Below are 21,080 nucleotides of genomic sequence, written 5' to 3'. Positions count from 1 at the left end.
GTAGATGCTCTGCAGATTCTTGCACAAGAACGGCCGTACTTGTGCAAGAAGCCACGCGCGTAGACATAGCCTTTATGTGCACCACGGCATGTGCAAAGGTGCCCAAAAGTAGAAACCAAAAACTTAGCACTGCTAATCAGTTGGGCAGCCTTTGAATCGCTCCTGAGCAGCGGTGCAAGAGGAAACGTGGATCAAAGGAGCTACAGGAGCAGGCCATGGGGTGAGTTGCTGGGGCAGAGGCTGGTCATACGTCATGTGTTGCTGCTGCTGCTCCTTCCCCTTTAACTGGCACGCGGGGGAGGGACCGAGCCGGACGAGCTGCTATTTAAGCAGCCCCGCGTGCAGCGCGCGTGCCTGCCCATCTAAGCGCGGGCGCCCCGGGTGTCGGATCCGCCCCAGCGCGCGCAGCGGGAGCCATGGCCGGGGAGAGCGCGCGGAGCTTGGGGAAAGGTGGGTGCAGCTGCCTCGCGCTGCGTCCCTTGCACAAGGGCTGCAGGGGATGCCCGGGGGGGGGGAGGGGGGTTGTAGCTGCATTGCACCCTCGAGCCCTGCCTTGCTGGTTGTAGCCCTGGTACACTGAGGTCTCCCCCCGGCTCTTCCGGGAGGGGGCTAATTGCATGCACCGGGGGTGTCTTTCTTTCCCCCGGGGGCAGGGTGTGCTGGGAAGGGCTGCAGCACATTCCCTCCCCGGACCTGTTGTGCTCTTTGCTCGCTCAGGGTTGGGAGAGGCTCTTCCTGCACCCGCTGGAGCCTATGGCCCCGGGGAGAGGGGTGTGTGTGTGTGCTTGCAGCGGTGAAAGTAAGCGAGGGGGCCAGGTATGCGGCTCCCAAAAGCCAGCAGGGAGCTCTTTAAAGAGCTGGCAGGATCCTGGGTTGCACTAGGAGAGTGCCTGGGGAAAAAACTGAAGTTACTCTCACTGCTGGGGTGCAGGATGCTGCTGGGATTTTGCACAGGGTTTGGGCGTGCCCTCATCTGCCAGGGGCTGAGTCCTTGGGGAAGAGTTTGGCTCCTTCTGGTGGGAGGCTGGAGAGGCTGAGAGACTTCTCACTGGAGAACTGATTCACCCTAGGGCTTGCCCCAAAGCAAAACCGCCTAATTCTCCCCACCAGCCCCCTTAGCAATGGGGAGTAGTTATCAGTGCAGGGCAGCTCCTACCAGCAAGAATTTTGGACTCCTCTCACTTTCTCCCCAGGCTGCTTTGTTTTTTAGCCTCGAGTTAAGAGGATGCCTGTTTGTGCTGGTGTGAATGCAGAATAACCAGTGTCACTTCTCTTGTAGGAAGCCCTGCTCCAGGCCCTGTCCCAGAGGGTTTAATCCGCCTCTACAGCATGCGCTTCTGTCCCTTTGCAGAGAGAACGCGTCTTGTCTTGAAGGCCAAAGGAATTAAGTAAGATCAAATAACAAGCGCTGGCTGTCTCCTTGGTGTCAAAGTGCTAGGGGCTGAAGCGTCTTCTGCTGCTTTCATGTAACACTTCTGTGACTTTCCCTTGTAAAAATGAGTTGTCCAAGAGTGGTGATCTTCCATAGTTTACCATGGCTAACAGGATGAATCATGCACCCTTGTTCACTGTAACTTTTTAAAGGGCTACAAAGGCAAAATCCAGGAAATAGCTTAAATATGTTTTAGTGGGGAGAGTAGAAGTGTAGCCGGTACTCAGAACTGCTTTTTAAATTGTTTCCCAGCAACCTGTTGTGGGGTTACATTCAGGTTTCCAGTTCTTAGTGAAAAGATTGGAGGGAACACTGCTTACAGCGCCTTCAAATATAGCATGTTTGTGATTTCTGTGGTAAATGTATTTGTGTTCATTGTTGGCTTTGAAAAAGTTGCATGACTAGCTTTGCGTAGATCCTCTTCTGAAATAACTTTATTAACAATAGTTCCTATTTAATAGGGACGAGTTTTATTCCTTGTTGACAAGTGATTAAGGAACAAGACTTAGCTTGTGGTTAGTAAGTTGTGACCCCTACATGGTGGCTGACTCATGCCTCGTCCCAAGTTAACTCTACCAGTGTTTCTCAACCTTTTTTATAAAGTACCTACCCCTTCTTCAAAAAAATACCCCCAAGACCTATAGTTTTCAGACACATCTTTTTTCTACCATTGCAACACATTTGTTTAAGCAACTTAATTGTAGCCGGGCGGGTGGTGGAATTTTTGGGTGTAAAGTACAAAAATAAGAAAGCGCTTTAAAACTTAAAACAAATTCAGTTTTCTCCAAATTTCAGTTGATGTATCCCCCTCCCCCCCAAGGTCTCTTGAGTACCCCTAAGGATACTTGTACCACTGGTTGAGAAACACTGAACTACAGGCAGTCCCCGGGTTATGTACAAGATAGGGACTGTAGGTTTGTTCTTAAGTTGAATCTGTACGTAAGTCAGAACTGGCGTCAGCCGCTGCTGAAACTGATCAGTTTCAACCATGGCTGAATCTGGATGCCAGTTCTGACTTACATACAGATTCAACTTAAGAAACCCAGGCGTCCCAAGTCAGCTGCTGCTGAAACTGATCAGCAGCTGATTCCAGGAAGCCTGGGGCAGAGCAACTCTGCCTCGGGCTTCCTGTAGTCAGCCGCTGGTCAGTTTCAGCAGCGGCTGACTTGGGGACGCCTGGGGCAGAGCAGCTGGGGTGCTGCTGGGTTGCTCCAGTAGCGCGGCTCCTCGGCGCTACTGGAGTAACCCGGCAGCACCCCAGCTGCTCTGCCCCAGGCGTCCTGATTCAGCCGCTGCTGCCTGAGGCTTTGCAAAGCCTCGGGGAAACTGGCAGCAGGACAGCCCAGACGCCCCGTGGCTGTCCCGCTGCTGGGGTCCTCAGAGGCTTTGCTCCCCGTCTCCCTGGCAGACCAAGGAGACTGGGAGCAAAGCCGCGGAGGACCCAGGTGGCGGGACCGCGGTGCGTCTAGGTCCGCTGCCTGCGTCTTCCTGGTCTGCTGGGGTGGGGAAGGCGCAGCTAGTACGTGCCCCCCCCCAGCAGACTAGGCTTTTCTCCAGATGCCTGTGGCAGAGCAGCTGGGGTGCTGCCGGTTGGTCCCGCAGCGCTGCTCTGGGCGCTACTGGAGCAACCCGGCAGCACCCCAGCTGCTCTGCCCCAGGTGTCCTGATTCAGCCGCTGCTGGTCAGTTTCAGCAGTGGCTGAATCAGGACGCCTGGGGCAGAGCAGCTGGGGTGCTGCCGGGTTGCTCCAGTAGCGCCGAGGAGCCGCGCTACTGGAGCAACCCAGTAGCACCCCAGCTGCTCTGCCCCAGGCGTCCCCAAGTCAGCCACTGCTGAAACTGACCAGTGCTGACTACAGGAAGCCCGAGGCAGAGTTGCTCTGCCCCGGGCTTCCTGGAATCAGCTGCTGATCAGTTTCAGCAGCAGCTGACTTGGGGACGCCTGGGGTTCTTAAATTGATTCTGTATGTAAGTCAGAACTGGCGGTCAGTTTCAGCAGTGTCTGAATCTGGACGCCAGTTCCGACTTACATACAGATTCAACTTAAGAACAAACCTACAGTCCCTATCTTGTACGTAACCCGGGGACTGCCTATATAGCAAGAGCCCTGCTCACCCTGGATTCCCTGCTGTGCTTCTGCCCTTAAAAGGCAGAGGTGCAGCAGTCGGGACCTGGTGGAGCAGGGCCTGCTTGAGTTGTCCGACGTGCCCTTTCCCCCACTGCGCTTTTGCTTCTCTGTGGAGATGGTTCTGGGGGAAACCAGCTTTTAAGCCTGCTCCCTGCCTTGCTGCATGTGATAGAGGCAGGAAAGCGGGGGGGCAGGGAGAAGGGAGGAAGGGAAGTGACTAGTCAAGTAGCTTACTGGGTAGTCAAGTCACATCCCTAGTGGAATTATTGTCCCTGATGACCTTAGGCATGTGGAAGCCTAGTGGTCAGGTATGTGATTCTGTTTGGGAACCTTTGCTAGGACAGACAATTAGTCAATAGTTTCCTTGTAGGCAATGTTAGTGTTAATCCCAGCATTTTAAAGAGTCAGGGTGTGTTGTGGGAGGTGCGGGGTGTGTGTGTGTGTGGAATCTTTGTCAACTTTTGTTTGGGGGAGGAGGCAAACTTTTATGAAGAGCTCTGTGTAGCTCAAAACCTTGAACCAGCTTCTGCTGGAAGCAATGAAAGAGACTGCCTCACCCACATGGCCTCTAATAGTTTCTTGGCAGCAGTTACATAGAAGAGCTATGTGTGACTTACCTAATGCCCAAAGAGCGTCAAACACGACTGCCATGACAGAAGATGGGTCCATGCTGCAAAGAGCTTGCAATCGAAACTTGTGGTCCTGCAAGCTGCTGTGCAGGCACCTGCACAATCACTGTGCGGCTCTACATTGACGCACGGGAGTTGGGAACAGTTCATGCAGTCCCTGTTCCTGCAGATATCAGACTGCCAAAAGTGTTGGAAAGGATACTAGCATCACATAATGATTTTCCCACTTTGGGAATTGCCAGTATTTACATTGGTTTATTGCAGTGGTGGTCTCATTTGCTTTGAGTTAGCTGACATGCTTAATTGGAGACACTACAGAAGTTTGTTCCAGGGGACAGGTACACGATGGAATGACCACTCAACAAATATTAGCTTTTGTGTACAACATGTTCAAAATCCAGGTTAATTAAACTGACTTCTAAAAAATCTCCAGTATGCACAAATCTTGTTCATTTATAAAAAAACAAAGGTTAGAAAAAATAGTCTATTTTCCCTTTGGAGCATAAAATTTTATTGCAGGATGTTACTCCAGAATGTGAGTCCTGCCTCTTTCCTCCTGTGCACATAACGGGAGTGTTGCAAGAGCACATGCAGTCTGAATGGGGACCATATTTTCGCGGAGCTTAACTGCTTTTACAATGGCTGCTGCTTACGTGACGGACAAATTTGGGATTCTGCTTATGCAACTTGTGAGTTGTGGATAACTCTGACATGGCATCATGAAACTGCTGTCACATGAAGCCTATATGCATGTAGACTTGGGGTTTAAAATCCTGTTTAATGAGTTGACCAGTTACACTTAACATTTAACCAGTTGACTAATTAAACAGAGGTGGGCCATTCTAGCCTGCTGGGCTAGAGCCATCGCGTGGCCCTTGCACTGCGGGCAGGGACACCTCCAGCCTTGCCAGGCTGCTGGCTCCCAGCCTGGAGAGGGTTGGAGTCAGCAGCCTCATGCAGACGGTGGGTGGGAGAGGGGCTTAGGGTCCTCCCCCACTGCTATTTCTGCCCCACAGGAGCCTTCTGACTCACACCGGCAGCCTTCCCCCTCCCTCCCAAGGCTGCCGACTTCTAGCCCACACAGGGCTACTCCCGCGTTACCAGCAAAGGCACACTAGTAAACTAAAGTTAATGGGCCTGATCTTAAACCATGTTAAATGCCTTTGTCTCAGAAGATGATCTGACCTGGAAACCACCGTATCTGTCACCGGCAGATTTCTCAGCTCGAGTCTGAATAAACAGACGTATAGTGTTCAAATATAACCGTGTATATTGTAAAGTGCAACCGATAACGGGTAAGTTAACACAATGGATTACGAACACTGAACAGATTAAAAGAACAAAACAACCCTTCACCCTCTGATATAATAGAAAACAAAGTAGATATAACAAACAGCAGAACATTATACTCGTCTCTCTGTGGCAGCTTGAGGCTCAGGACCTTCAATCCTTTAGCTCAGTGGTCCCCAACGTGGTGTCCGGTGCGCAGCGTGTGGGTGGGGCCACCCCCAAGTGCACGGTGCAAGGGCTGTGCCTGCTCCAGGCGTGTGGCATATGGGCGTCCCGGCTCCTGGGCATGTGGCACAGGAGCAGCCCCGCCCCCGGGAGTGTGGTGCATGGGTGGTCCCACCTCCAGGCGCCCAGCAGCCCCAAAGGTTGGGGACCACTGCTTTAGCTGGTGGTAGCTTTCAGGGGAGGAACACTGAGGCGTCTTGATGCTCCAGTGTTAACGGTGGTATGGCAAACAGTTCAGTTCACTGCTTAGTCCCTGCCTTCGCAGTGGACCAGTGTACAGTTTGTGAATTGCAGGTAGAGCAGTTCTGGCTGCTTTGAGGGGCCTCTGCCACAGCAGGCACAGAATGATGGAAGGAGCTCTGTGGTCCCAATCCCGATGGTGTGGGTAGAAGCAGGTAGCTGAGGCTCGCTGAGCTATTGCTACAGCTGTGGACCAAAGCACCCTGTGGGCAGCAGCGGAGTCCGGTCTGGTCTGTCACTGGACTGGGCCTTTACCACGGTCTTCAACAATGGAACGACTCTCCTCCAGGATGGTAGGGGAAGGTGGGAAAATTCGGAAGGTCCCGAGTGCAAAAGCAAGGTGTACCCAGTGCAAAATCTTTGGGGCCTTGTGCACGTTCAGTGCCATGTGCAGCTTGGTGGTGCTGTGAGCATAGCCAGGTGCTGTGAGCAAAGGTGGTGTTTTGGTGGCAAAGTCACTTGGGTTCCATTTTGAATTGTTCTTTCATGTACAGACTCCATTTTGATTTTACATTGTCCATACAGCTAACACCCAGGTAATGGTTAATGGGTGAGGCTCACCAGGTAACTGGTTAACTTGGCTACTTTTTCACCTTCTTAATATGGATCCACCCTGAGCAGGGGTGTTATGTCTCTAGCCTAGCAGAGACAATGGTGAGCAGCATTCAATGGCCTATTCTAAGTAATACCCCTTGCCGATTGGGTTTCCTGCAGCTGGGAGGAGGCACCCTTTCCTATTGTGTGTGAAGGGGGATGGCAGGGTGGTAGTGGAAAATAATGGAAAATTACTGCAGCAGCACAAAATAGCTGCATCCTATTGGAAGTCTTTAAAAACTCCTGGGGAAGAGGGGGGAAAGGAGAAGGAGGCCTCTGTAGGGGCGGGGTAGGCGAGTGAGTGGAGGATTCTGCCTGCCTCTAAGGATTCCCAAGGGAAAGGTGACCTAGTGACAGACGTTCTATTTAGGATGCTAGGTTTGTGTAATCCGTATTCTGAAGTGACGGGCATAGAGATCAGACTAGCCCATGTGCTTGATTCTTGGAGTCAGTTAAACTTCAGCCTGGAGGGTAAATTTTTGGGGGAGAGGTCGACTTAACGTCCTGGGAGCATGAAGTGTCAATGCTGCGCTCAGGAGGGTGGTGCAGTTGGACAGCTGACTTTCCCCACTTGGTGTGGGGTGCCAGATAAAACCTGTGCATACTTAGGGACCCCAAGGTGGGGCTGTGTCTATATGCCAACAGGTTCCAGTAACTTGAAAGGCTCCAGAGATACAGCCTGGCAGAGACTCATATTCCCCACCCTGCTGTCCAAGGTGTCATTCTCTGCTTTGTCCTTGTATTTGGGTAGGACTTGGCTTAACAAAGGGGAGCTCTTAGGCGAGGTCTACACTGGGAAGGTTTGGTGACAGAAGTACCGTGGACATGCAAAAGTTGCCAAAAGTGGAAACCGGTCAAACCAGTTTTTCTGCCTCCCATTGTTGACATTTCATGGCCACATTGCTGGCACCCTGTTGACAGAGCAAAGCAATGTGGGTAAGCATCTCACAGTGCAGTGTCCTGGGAAAGCAGAGCGGATCCCTGTGCTTCTTGGGATTCCTTCTTCACTCTGAGCACTCCATGCTGAGGAATGGCAAAGCAGCACGGCAGTCTCTCCAGCTCTCCCCCTGCAACAGCAGTCTGTCTGCCGCTGTGTTTAGCAGGGCAGAACAGGAACATTGCAATGATTTGTTCTTTGTTTGTTCCCCAAAGGGAGCAGCTCACTCAGCTGTCAGATGCTTCCTGGAGCTTTGAAGGGTGAAGGGCACATGCCTGTAGGGCAGCAGAGATCACAGAACACTGAGCACAGCCATCAGGGCAGGCATGGTGGGATACTGGTGGAAGCCAGTTCTCTCAACAAAACAAAGTCTATCCTGGCTGTGTTGACATTAAGGGGTGGGGAGTTTTTTGTTGTCCAAACTGGGTGTTTTTCCCGACTAGTCACATTGCAGTGTAAATGCTCTGTTTTTTTGACAAAAGGCCATTTTTGGCAACAATGTGCTAAGGTAGACAATGCCTTAGTCATAGATGACTGGAGCCTGCAGGGGAAAGGAGTATGGGGAAGGCCACCAAGAGGAACAGGGAGGGAGCATGTGGGGGCACTCCATTTAGCAACTAGTATTTGGCTAGGGTCGTAAAGACGTTTAAAATATAACTGCTAAAAATCCTGGCAGCTATGTGGGGGAAGGGCTCTAATATATAACACATATATTGCTTTTATATAGCAGAAGCTGGCTTCCAGGGAGCCAGTGTGTAAGCTGTGGCAGGAGAGCCTAGCTTGCCACAGATGGGCTGCTCCAGCTGCCTAGATCAGCCCCTGCCTGCAGGGCTAGAGCAGCACACTGGCTGGGGTAGGCAGGGAGCTGCTCCTGACCCTCACCCTGGTTAACCATTCACATCCCAAACTTTGGCAGAGACTGGGCGGGGTGTGTGGGTGTAGTGCACCTCCAGAGTGCTACCAGTCACCTGTACTCTTCCTCTTTCCTTGCTGGACTGTGATTCCTAATATGCCATATTAGAAGCCCCAGAACATGGCAGTCTTGCACGACCATCCGGACTTGAAGAAAGGGGAGGTGGTAAATCCCTGGGGGTGTCTGCCTGCTTTCTCCTCTCTCTCCTGCCCCCCCGTGCCTCTGTATCCTCCCCTTGGTTAGTTAGGGGTCAACACTATTGCTTCCTTTGCAATTTACTGGACTGAGCTGACAAACAAGCCGATCTTGCTTTGTGTCTCGAACGCTTCAGGCATGAAACAGTCAACGTCAACCTGAAAAACAAACCCGACTGGCTCTTTGAGAAGAATCCCTTTGGCTTGGTGCCTATTCTGGAGACCAGCAAGGGTCAGCTGATCTATGAGTCTCCAGTCACATGCGAGTATTTGGACGAAGCCTATCCCGGGAAGAAGCTGCTCCCTGCTGACCCTTATGAGCGAGCGTGTCAAAGGATGCTCTTGGAAAGATTCTCCAAGGTACAGTAGGGGCTTGGTTACCTGACTGAGAGCAGCACTGTAGATGTAATATAAGAATGGCCATAAGGGGTCAGACCAATGGTCTATCTAGCCCAGTAACCTGTCTGCTGGCAGAGGCCCATGCCAGGTGCCCCAGAGGGCGTGAACAGGACAGGGAATCATCCAGTGATCCCTCCCCCGTCACCCGTTCCAGACTGGCAGAGGCTAGATGTTCCTTTACATGTCTAAGGATTCTGCTGCCTAAAAATCACTTTATTAACTAGAATAGAGCCACTTGGCAAACGCTGGTCAGCTGTTTGCATCTCTGCCAGCATTTGACAGACAGAAAAAAGGGATACCTGAGGGGAAAGCAGGACCTCTTAAGCTAGTTGATGTGTGCAGGTCTCGGTTTAACTGGGTTAGCAGAGCAGTGTTGGGGCTTGTCTGCATGGTGCAGCAAAGTGTGTCCGAGAGGTAAGGGAAGGGTGTGTGTGATGAGGGCGGGGAGCAGCATGTGGGTTTAAGAGGTCTAATATGCGGTGTTCTAACTGCCCCGTGTAAACCCTGCTGGCGTATTCTGAAGGATGCCTTGTTTGCATTAATACAGTCCTGGATCAAATTGCATTACACAGGAATGAGACCTTTTGGAATGCATCAGTAGGCTCCATGGGGCAATTAGAACATGCTTTGCCACAGCCTGTAGACCCGCCCGAAGCCAGGGCGGCCAACGGGGTGAATGCTGGCATCAGTGCCACTCTCAAATCGTAACTCTCGGATAATTCCTCAAAGCATAGGTCTGTACACTGTTTGGAAGCCAAATGGAAGCTTTAAAAGAGCTAAGTACACTTGACTAATACTTGTCACGAGTTACAATATGATCTAACTTCTCAAAGTTCTTGGAGAAAAAGGCCTATACTGTCTCTTTAAGTGTCTAAATCGGTCCATTTTAATACCCTTTTCTATTAACATTTACTGGAATTTCAAAATTGTCATTAGAATGTCAAAATTTGCATTTCGCCATTTTTATTGCAGTTTTTTGTACCCTAGGCAGCTTGATCAGTGAGTTTCCCTCTTCGGATTCTCCCGAACAATTACAACCCTTCAGAATAGCCTTTACGTTCTTTGTAACCTGCCTTTCTCTGTAATAAAGAACATGTCTGTCGCTATTAGGCTTTATATATGTGGTGTGGGGATTTTTGGTTTTTAAGTAAAACCTAAATTTAAGCACTAAAGCCCAGATCCTGTTCAGGCATCTAACTTTCATTGATTTCAGATACTTCAGCCCAGATCCTTAAAGTGACATGTGACTATTCCTGTGGTGAAATAAAACTCTCCCTTCTGCAAGGAAGTCCTCCTCTTGTAACCTTGTCTTTTCTGGCTTGTTCAGTTGTCACCTCTAGCCTTCAAATATCTCTTAGCCGTTAAAAGTGGGGAGGACAGCTCAGCGTTGAAAGCAGAGTTCATTGAGAAGATTGGCGAATTTGAGCAGGTAAGAAGCGGCACTGTCTGTAACCTATGGTAAATGGAAGTCCTCTTCTGCTTGCAGATGGTGGGCTCTGTCTCCGTCTGTCTTATTTCAGATGTTCTAACTATGGCCCTGTAACTTACTCCCCTCTCAATGAGGGGTGGCATAGAAAATGGCAATGGCTAAGTGTGGCACAGTTTAAACTAGGGCTTTGAATTGTGAATGCCATGGTAGACTTGGTAGGAGAGGGGTGGCGCAAAACTAAGGACTAGCCACATCTGCTATATTTTGTCTCCTGCCCTCTGAGGCCAGAAAGAGCATTCAGACTGAGTTGTTACAACCCCGGTGTGTTCGTGTGTCCGCCGCCAAATCCCTCTGATATTTTTGTGGTGACAGAGATGGGTACAGCAATGTTAGGGTTATATTTTTAGTGTCTGGCATCCTCTGTTCTTCTAAGAGCTATTGTCCTTTCTCCTTGACCCTTCCCATGGAATACAGTCCCTTCTCTGAAGGGCTAGTGGCTGAGTGGTTAAGGCACTTGAATCTTGAGGCTCGTGAGTCTGTCTCCCTTGATCTCCAACTCGATTTCACAGCGAGGTGACCTGTATACCTGACTCACTGCAGCAGAGAAGTCGCAGGTGGCTGAATGTGATGCTGGTTGTGAAACTGATGTGCCTTAACCACGTCTGCCAAATAAGTCTGGCTTCGGGGACGCTGCAAAACTCCAGCTATGGACCATGTGCTAGTTAGGGATACTAATAGTTAACTGATGGGGCCTGCTGCAGTCCCATGGGGCCTGCTGCGAGCGGGGAAAGGGGAGGGGGGAAGTGGGCCCTGCTGGCCCCGTTTTAATCAGTTAAACTTAACATTTAACTAATTAAACAGGATTTTACATCCCTATTGCTAGTGCAACTGTTTGCCACCCACATCAGCGGCGCTGCAACAGGTGGCTTTGGGTCTATATAGTGGGGATCTAAATTCAGTTTTACCTCGGGTGCTGGCTTTTGTTCACCTGCGGGGCTGTCAATGGTTCTTTGACGAAGATGTGCTGATGGGTTTCCTACTGTCTCTGACAGGATTCCTTAAAATAGGGCTGTCGGAATGAACAAACGCCCTTGTGGGTCTGAGGCCTGTGGCCTTCTAGAAATAAAGCAGCCCCCAAAAACCATACCTGGCTCTGATTGGCAGGACTGCTTGTTCACCAGCAAAAATCCTCCCTTGAGCAAGAAGCTGCCTTGCTGCACACCCCTCCCATGTCCCTGTTTCTCTGGTACCTCCATCTAACCTGTCAGTGAGCTGCGCTAATGCCCCAGTTCCAAATGCTTCACACTCTAACATAAGAACGGCCATACTGAGTCAGACCAAAGGTCCATCTAGCCCAGTATCCTGTCGGCCGACAGTGGCCAAAGCCAGATGCCCCAGAGGGGGTGGACCGAAGACAATGATCAATTTGTGTCCTGCCATCCTTCTCTAGCCTTTGACAAACAGGCCTGGAGCACCATTCCTTACCCCCTGGTTAATAGCCTTTTATGGACCTAACCTCCATGAATTTATCTTGCTCTTTTTTTAAACTGTTATAGTCCTAGCCTTCACAGCCTCCTCTGGCAAGGAGTTCCACAGGTGACTGTGTGCTGTGAAGAACTTTTGCTTATTAGTTTTAAACCTGCTAGCCATTAATTTCATTTGGTGTCCTCTAGTCCTTATATTATGGGAACTAATGAATAACTTTTCTTTTTTCACCCTCTCTACACCACTCATGATTTTATAGACCTCTATCCTATCCCCCCCTCCGTCTTCTCTTTTCTAAACTGAAAAGTCCCAGTCTCTTTAGCCTCTCCTCATGAGACCCGATCCAGATCCCTCATTTGTTGCTCTATTCTGAACCTTTTCTAATGCCAAAATATCTTTTTTGAGGAGATCTTTTCTGAACAGCGCTTGAGCCTTTCTCTGTGCAGCTCACGAGATGGAAGAGCTAATGTACCCCCCACCCCAAATCCTGCTGCAAGGTGCTTGCTGCTCCAAAAATTTGGAAGGATTTTCTAGTTGTGTATATAGACTTGCAAGTAATGGGGAGACTTGCTCTGTTGCCAGGGCTTAAATCCCAGTCTAAGCTATGGGTGATAAGGAGGATCCAGTCACACAAACACTGTTCAGTCTGTTCCAAGAGCTGAAATGTCCTGTCCTGCTCGCTGCTGCCCACCAGAGGGAGCTGTGTTCACATCTTTATGAAACTACTAAGGTCTGAAATAGGGATGCAGCCGTGTTAGTCTGGTGTAGCTGAAACAAAAGACAGGACTATGCAGCACTTGAAAGACTAACAAGATGGTTTATTAGGTGATGAGCTTTCGTGGGCCAGACCCACTTCCTCAGATCAATTTGGGGAAGAAAATTTGCACAACCATATATACCAAAGTGATACAAACAAAAAAGTGAACACATAAAATTGACAAATCAGATTTTAGAACAGAGGGGAACTAACCTTCTCCCCTCACTCCCCCTCTGTTCTAAAATCTGATTTGTCAATTTTGTGTTCACTTTTTGTTTGTATCACTTCGGTATATATGGTTGTGCCAATTTTCTTCCCCAAATTGATCTGAGGAAGTGGGTCTGGCCCACGAAAGCTCATCACCTAACAAACCATCTTGTTAGTCTTTCAAGTGCTGTACTAACATCTGGTTATTGTCTGGCACCTGGTCGCTGAGGCAGCTCCTGAAGATGGTTGCTGGATGCTGGCTCGAGGCTTTTTATAGATCACTTAGTTGTGGTGAGGAGGGGAGATGCCAGGGGACTCTTAACGTCTGCTTCCCATGGATGAGAAGTTGGTGTGTTAGTCTGATGCGGCCCCTCCTAGTGCTATTTCAGGAGGAAGGCCGCATAGGCGCTCATTCGATTTGCATTCCCATAGCATGGAGGAGTTGTACATGCGGCGCAGCGCCCAGTTGTGCTAGGTGCTGTACAAAGCTTTGCCCGGGCCTCACTCGAACAGTCTCCTAACATTGCACATGAGATCAGACTATGGATGATGCCTAGGTGGCTTGGGGGGACCTTGTTGCCAATCCAAGTCAAATCCTTCCAGATCCTGCCACAGCAGGCCCCGTAGAATGGCCATGTGCATCTCTTCTCTCATATCTGAAGCTGGGGATTTTCACCAGTTTCCAGGTGCAGCAAAAGTGGCATGCTCCAGTCTGTTTACACTGCACTCGTTTAGAAGTCTGCACTGGAGCGGCTCAGTTTTGTCCTAGGAAGAGTGCATCTTCCTGCTCCTCGGAGCTGGATGCTGCTGCTCCTATGTCTGAGGATGGAATCTGGCACAGGGTTAAGCATGACCGTGATCTGGCAGAGCTGCATTCACAAAGCTACCTCAATTGGGCAGAAGGTGAGACACATACAGTTGAAACCCTAATGCTCTAGCTCAGTGGTTCCCAAACATTTTGGTATCATGCCCCCCTTTTTGAAAAACACCTCATGCCCTCTCTTCTCCCCCCCACCCCTTCCCTCCAAATAGCAGCTACATTTGTTGAGCAAAATAAGGAAGTGAACAAGGCAGCAAAACTTGATGGGGGAGGCGAGGTTAGAGGTTGGGTTGCCTCATGCCCCCTGGAATTTCTTCACAGCCCCCCGTTTAGAACCCATGCTCTAGCTTACTAGGTTTATGGCACAGCTGCAGCATGTGTGGAAGGAGGGGACGGTTGTCTTTTTTTTTTTTTAAAGGCACCTGGGTTGCCATCTCTGTCTTGGTACATACATCAGGACTGCTAGTTTAAACCTGTCTCTAACTGCCAGCCTGGCCACCTGGAGCTGAGAAGACTGTTCTGCATGGGACTGTGCATAACTGCCAGTAATCCAGATTCTGCCGCTCCTCTTGCATTTGAGCTAAATAGAATCCTGCTGTCATGTAAAGCAGTGGTTCCCAAACTTCTCGGCATGATGCTCCCTTTTTGATTTTTGAGATCCTCATGCCTTCCTCCAAAAAATAGCAGCAAAACTTGTTTGGGCGGGGGGAACTGACCAGGGCAGAGAAACAGGCATGGCCCCTTTAATTCCTGGGACCAGTGGACCAAAAAAGATGCACTTTTAAGGTGGCCATTTTGAAGTCTGCCTGGAATGCTCCATCCTTGGGGGAGGACTGAAGGGGAGAGGGGGGCTGGGTCACCCCCCCTGGAATTTCTTCACACCCCACAGGGGGGCACCCCCCCAATTTGGGAACCTATGATGTAAAGGGGCTCAACTGATACTGGAGCTGTCAGTGATTGACTTGGCTCCCTAAGAATCCTTCATCTAGACGACAAGGCGCCATTTCTGCAGTCGCTCTCCTGTCCATCTCCCTCCCTCCCTCCCTGGCTCTTGTTGTGCAACATAACCTGTTTTTTGTAGGGCTTTCCCATGTAACTCTTATTCTTAATGTGAAATGCTGCCTCCTGTCCTCGGCAGATTTTAGCCGGTCGCAAGACACTGTTCTTTGGTGGGGACTCTGTGTCCATGATTGACTACATGATCTGGCCTTGGTTTGAACGCCTGGAATTCTTCCAGTTGCCTGAGTAAGTGCTCGAACGTTTTATGGACGGTACCATTTTCAAGTAAGCTTCTAATTAACTCTAAATTACCCCAGTGGAGAACACTCCTGCTTAGATTGTGAATGGAAGGTGAAAACTCTCTAGAAATAAGAACGTAAGAATGGCCGCACCAAAGGTCCATCTAGCTCAGTACCCTGTCCTCGGACAGTGGCCAATGCCAGGTGCCCCAGAGGATATGAACAGAACAGGGAATCAAGTGATCCATCTCCTGTCATTCACTCCCAGCACCTTATAGAGACTAGGGACACACCATTCCTACCCATCCTGGCAGTAGCCATTGATGGACCTAACCTCCATGAATGTATCTAGCTCTTTTATGACCCTTATTAAAGTCCTGGTCTTCCCAACATCCTCCAGCAAGGAGTTCCACAGGTTGACTGTGCATTGTATGAAGAAATATTTCCTCTGGCTTGTGTTAAACCTGCTACCTATTTCATTTGGTGACCCCCTAGTTCCTGTGTTATGGGAACAAGTAAATGACTTGATCAGGGCAGTGGAATGGGTTTTGTTGGGATGTGCTGTATTACAGTTCTACCTTCTAGCCTTTGCGATTCACCAGGACTTCACTGTGTACCGGAAGGGACCTTACCCTATTGAAATCAGGTCTCCTGAAGTTCTGCAGGAGTAGTGCAGCTAGCCTCACACAGTGAACCTTTGGCTTGTGGGGCACCCATTACCACAGCTCAAGCCCCACAACTTTTAATATATGAATGCTCCCTGCACAGTAAAGGTCTGTCATCCCCCACTGTACAGGTGGGGAGCGGAGTACTTCCCAGTGATTGTGATAGAGCAGAGAGTTGAACTTAAGAGAATGGGGTTCCCAGTTACCTCCCCAATCCTTCTGTGAAGATGTAAGGAGACCCTAGCATCCAAACTCATGACCTCTGGCACCAGAAGCAAGGGCTAAAGCCAGCAAGCAACTTAGCTTCTCCTTTGGGATTAAGATGTGCAGATGGAGAGGAGAGGTGCTACTAGCATGGCCTTATTCCTAGGGAGAGGCACTTAAAATGAATCTGATAAGAGCTGAGTTCACTGTCAGATGGGAGATGTGCAGAAGAAGTATTGGACTAGCTGACTGCAAGTTGCAAGCTCTAATGTGCAGAATATTCGGGGGCGGGGGGTAAGAAGGGAGAAAGTTAGCAATGGTAGCTGTTAACTATCTGCATGAGGCTGTGTCTATACTACAAAGAAAAGTTGGAAAAATGCGCAAATTGCGGATTGCAATTTGCACATCTTTTTCTGACTTTTCTTTCGGAAGAGGTTTTTCTGAAATTTGGCGCCTCTGCATGGTGCAAAATACCAGAAAAACCTCTTTTGGCACATCCCTTCCTCGCACAACAAGGCTTACAGGGAGGGTGAAAATGTCCACCTTTCCAAATTTTGTTTGGTAAAGTGAATGCAATCCTTGAACATGGCATAGCCCAGAAAAGCGCTGTAGTGTAGACATAGCCTGATAGCAAACAGGGTGTGGCTTTTATGATGCATGGTTTGGATGGCAATATCAGCCCCATGCTGTGTCTTTGGGGACCATATTGTGTTCCTTGTGGGCCAGGTGTTGTACACAACTCCAGAAGGGAGGGTTATTTGCCACCTGTAAAGCGGTATCATCCTAGCTGGAGGCTTGTGTACACAGATGGATTTCTGGAGACCCAGTTTCAACAAGGCAAAGAAAGGGCCTCTGATAAAATAGCTGTTTAACCTGGCTTGGGGCCTTTTTTCTGATCCAGCAAAAGGGTCAGAAAAGAGGGTGGCCCCTTTCTGCTGCAGGGGCCCCCCACCTCTTCTGGAAGGGTTGGAAAGACTTGGTCCTGCTGATGGGTGTCTCCTGGGAGGCTTGTTTGGTGTGTTGTGGGGTGGTTCTGTAATGGATTTTCCTTACGAATAAAACTTGCCACGAGAGCTGTCTAACTTGTAACTGTGGGGAAGACGTTGTTCAGAGCCCTCAGAAGGCGGAGCCCAGGCACTGGCCTGTAGCCATAGAAGGCGGAGCCCAGGCACTGGCCTGTAGCCATAGCGTGCCAATCTGCGTATCTCCAAGGCAGGAAGTGGTGCAGCTTAAAAACCCTCCCCTGGTCCAAAGGGAGTGGGCCAGTGTCCCTGCCCAGGGATTGGGGCGGGATAGCGGCTGGAGTTGACTGGCACTCAGTGGGGAAGGTGCATTTACCCAGAAACTCTGACCAGTGACAGGCCAGCAGTGACTGACGAGTTATTTGGAAACAAGATGTATGGGCAGAAGGGGCTCTTGAGATGGCAAGAAGGGGATATGTTGGGATAGGGGGTGACGGGCATGTCTGACCCACACAAGCAGCCAGTGTAATGTGATTATCTTCCACCTCTACTCCAGTGAAACAGTCTTCCTACAGTAGAGGATGGCATACATCCCCCTCCCCCGTCCACCGTTCCCGAGTAGAATAGAATTTCTAAAGGATGGTAGATACAGCACACTAGGAACCTCTTAGGCTAGGTCTACACTGGCGGCTTCTTGCATGAGAAATATGCAAATGAGGCTGTGTGGAATATTGCCGAGCCTCATTTGCATACCTAATGAGCTGCCATTTTTGCAGAAGAGGCTCTTGCACCAGAAGGAGCATCTACACTGCCCCTTCTTGCACAACAAAAACCCTCTTGTGCAATGTCGTTATTCCTGAAAATAATCTGTGTAATGGCAATGCGCAAGAGGGGTTTTTGGCATGAGAAAGGCGCAATGTAGATAGCTCCTGGTGCAAGAGCCTCTTCTGCAAAAAGGCAGCTCATTAGGTATGCAAATGAGGCTTGGCGATATTCCACACTTAGCCTCCTTTGCATATTTCTCCTGCAAGAAGCTGCGCGTGTAGACCTAGCCTTAGTCGGGGCTCCAGAAGTAGTGGTGATGCAGCCGCAGCTCCATAAAGATGATCAGCCTTACAGGGTATGGCCTGCATTTTGAATTCATGGCTGCAATTCTCCAAGCAGGGGGGAACCTGAGGAGTGGCACTAAAAACTGGTGGCAATGCTGAGCGTGGGCTCTGAAGCCAGGGGAAGGGAGTGGGTTTCACAACTTGAGATCCACCCCGAGCCCAAACAACTCGACACACAACTCTGGAAGCCCAAGTTTGGAGGCTCAGTATGTGGGGGTTTGAAATGCAGTGCAGATGCACTTAGAGACCCTTCTCCTTGCATTGTGGCCTGAACTGTATTGCCTCTGTCTGTTTTGGATTTCCTCTTCGGGGAGGGGAAGGCAATACGAACAGTAATATTCAGCATCCAGTTTCCCCTCTGCTCATTCATCCCTTTTCCTGTTCCCACAGTGGTCTGCAGCATGCCCCCAAGCTCAGGCGCTGGGTGGAAGCCATGAAGAACGATCCTGCCGTCAAGGCTACGGTGACTGACTCTCAAACGCTGCAAGGCTTTTTTGAGCTGTATGTCAAGAACAGTCCGGAGGCGTGCGACTATGGGCTGTGAGCTTAAGTGGCCCTCTGCCTGTGGCAGCTATTTCTTCTGGGTACCTGCAGTGCATGTGCTGTGTTCGGCTGGGATTGGGCAGTTGTGTTTGCATTTTAAAAAGGGACTAAATCATAGGAAAGGATGAGAAACTTCCTGAAGGGTTTGGGGGGGGGGGGGAGAAATGTGCTGGCCTCTGACAGAAGGTCACTAGCAGTTTTGTATCGAGGCCAATGAGCCCCGAAGATTTAACCCTTCATCTGTCTTCCTTGTATACAGCAATGTCTGGCTGCTGTATGGTTTGATTGTTGTGATTCTGGTACTTGAACAGTAAAGGCAGAATTATTGCTTTAAACCTGCTAACTCCTTCCCTCTTTGACTGAATGCTGCAACCTCAGAACGGCCTGGGCATGACACTAGTGCTTCCAATGTCCCTCTGGTGTTGACAGGCGATGGGAGAGTGATCTGTAAGGGAAAAGCTTGGGATCAGCAGTCCAAAGCAACTTACTTGGTATGACTCTGCAGGGGGGTTTTCCAGTACCTGCAGGGGTTTTTTCAGTCCCAATCTGACAAGTTTCATGGATGAACTTTCAATTTCAAATGCTTCCAGGCTGGGTCCACCTTCAAAATGGTAATAGTGGAAGAGAAAGTAGCTTGAGGGTTTTAAGCTGGGTAACCTCATTTTTGGGATGTGTAGATTCACAAGGGCCTACCCTTTACTCCAGGCTTCTTTTGCAGTACATTTTATTTTAGTCTTGAACGTCAACCAAGCATCAGGCCCGCTCAGTGCTGCAGCCTACACTGTGCCCATGATGGGTTTGTTGCTAGAGCGCAAAACGGCATGTTCAGATCAGGCTGGAGAGATCTAATGAACTCTATAGCAGTGGTTCTGCCAGCAGGCTCTGCTTCACTGATGCTCATGTCGCTATGAAAAGCGTGAATATGAGATGCCCTCTTGGCTGTTGAGTTGAAATAACAGCACTTCTCCAGGTACCATTAACCACCCACCTCCCGCAGGGCTGCCCCAGACATACTAAGGCAGACATGCCAGCAGCCTTCGGTTGGAGAACACAGCCCAATGTCCAGGAGAGACCAAAGGCACTCCGTCAACTATCCTGTCCAGCTCCACCAACCTGGCCTCTTACCATTTTCAGAAGCTGGATGAATGAATCAGTAAGCTGTTGCTTAGCAATTTAGTGGGGAATCCCCCTCTTTGGGCCCTGCCCCCTGACTCACCATGTACAGTGGAAGTGGAATAGCCCTAGATCGGAGACTCCTTAGTTTCGTTTACAATTTTCACTGACCAGTTTGGAAGTATGGACTGAGAAGGCAGCAGTCTCAGACTTTCAAGCAACTCCACTCGCTGAAGTTGCAGGTAACCAGATGTTCTAGCTCCTGGCTCCTGTGCAGTGCTAGTTGTGCTCTGTTACACCAGCACCTGGAGCCATTGGCAGCTGTAAAGAGCTTGGACTAATTTCCACATTAGCTGGGAGAGGCAAGCTGTACCCAGTTCTGAGAGGCTGCTGCAAAATAAATGGTAGGTAGTTGAAGGACAGGGTATGGTTACAGTTCTGGCACTCTGCAGACTCAAGTCAAGTGCCCTTAGAAGTAGGACCAGAGCTGGTTTTCTAGCATCTCCTTGCTAAAGGGCTAACTCCTGTGTTAGCTTTGCGGTTTCTATGGTCCTCCACATGGCACCACTCCGTTCCTCCGAACTACAGCCCCTTCAGAGGGGGGTTGGTAAAACATGCCGCCCTTGCAAGGTGAGCGTGTCACTGCAAACCCCATCCAGAAGAGATTAAGCCAAAACAACCAGCATGTGCAATACTTGGCAATCCGAAAGTGGGAAGGTACAGGTAGAGGACAGTTTCTAAGGGTACTCCCCACCTGCTAGTGAATGGTGCTGGGTTCTAAATGTAACACTGTTCTGCTACAGGGAAGCAGTCTTATGGCTTTTCCTGAACATGCTGTGCCCTGAGGTACAGCTACAGGGGGGCCAGCAAGAAGGGAGAAAGCTACAGGCAGTGGGGGTGGATGTGATGTGCAGAAGGGGGTGAGGTTTGTGAGCCATAGGGCTTTCTCTACATAGCTTCTTGTACAGCTACATGTGCTACCATGAACCTCTGTCCCCTCAGCGCTTTGCAGACCTAGATGTACACAGCAGTACGGTCACAGGAGGGGGGTGCTCACGCTGCTATCAACGCTTACCAAGATTAGAAATTCTTTTTCCTTCCTCTGATCTTTGTGTGTTTAAATAAAAACAAAACCACAGCTTGAAAAAGTGCTGCCTAATCCACTCTCTAGTCCCCTCTGTAGCAACTTTTAAGAGCTCTCCCAGTCCCAATGAAATAGACACTTTGCAAGCCCTGCAATTAGAGTGCCCCGTTTTCCTTGCTGGGCAAGACAGCTTTCTGCTTACGCAGAGCTTCTCAGCTACCGCACTGCATTTTCCACTTACGGGCAACAGGGTTTCCACAGTGAGCAAGGACAAACGAGAAACGGAGGCCTCCTGCCACTCTGGGAACAGGCCAGGCCTGCTCCCCTGCTGACCTCACGTAGCTTGGTGCCAAACGTGCAGCATCTTGGCCAGGCCAATTGTCCAAAGAGCATTCCCCTGCCACTGAAACACCCAGTTCTGAGAGAGACTAGCGTGTTCTCAGAGGCTGCAAAACGTGCAAATGAAAGGCTTTGGCTTGAGCCG

General features: G+C 49.9%; 1 protein-coding gene across 1 annotated transcript; it reads left to right on the top strand.

Moving 5' to 3' along the window:
- The first annotated feature begins 293 nt into the window (after nt 1-293).
- Nucleotides 294-18,734, top strand: GSTO1 (glutathione S-transferase omega 1). Its single transcript, XM_006135385.4, has 6 exons — nt 294-450; nt 1,280-1,388; nt 8,719-8,941; nt 10,308-10,409; nt 14,817-14,923; nt 18,247-18,734. Exons 1-6 carry the CDS (start codon nt 417-419, stop codon nt 18,398-18,400), a joined length of 729 nt encoding a protein of 242 aa, XP_006135447.3. The 5' UTR covers nt 294-416; the 3' UTR covers nt 18,401-18,734.
- The last annotated feature ends 2,346 nt before the right edge of the window (nt 18,735-21,080 follow it).

The sequence above is a fragment of the Pelodiscus sinensis genome, chromosome 8 (assembly GCF_052426305.1).
Source record: "Pelodiscus sinensis isolate ZL-2025 chromosome 8, ASM5242630v1, whole genome shotgun sequence".
In the NCBI taxonomy this organism is placed as follows: Eukaryota; Metazoa; Chordata; order Testudines; family Trionychidae; genus Pelodiscus; species Pelodiscus sinensis.
This window is presented reverse-complemented; position numbering and strand designations above follow the sequence as displayed.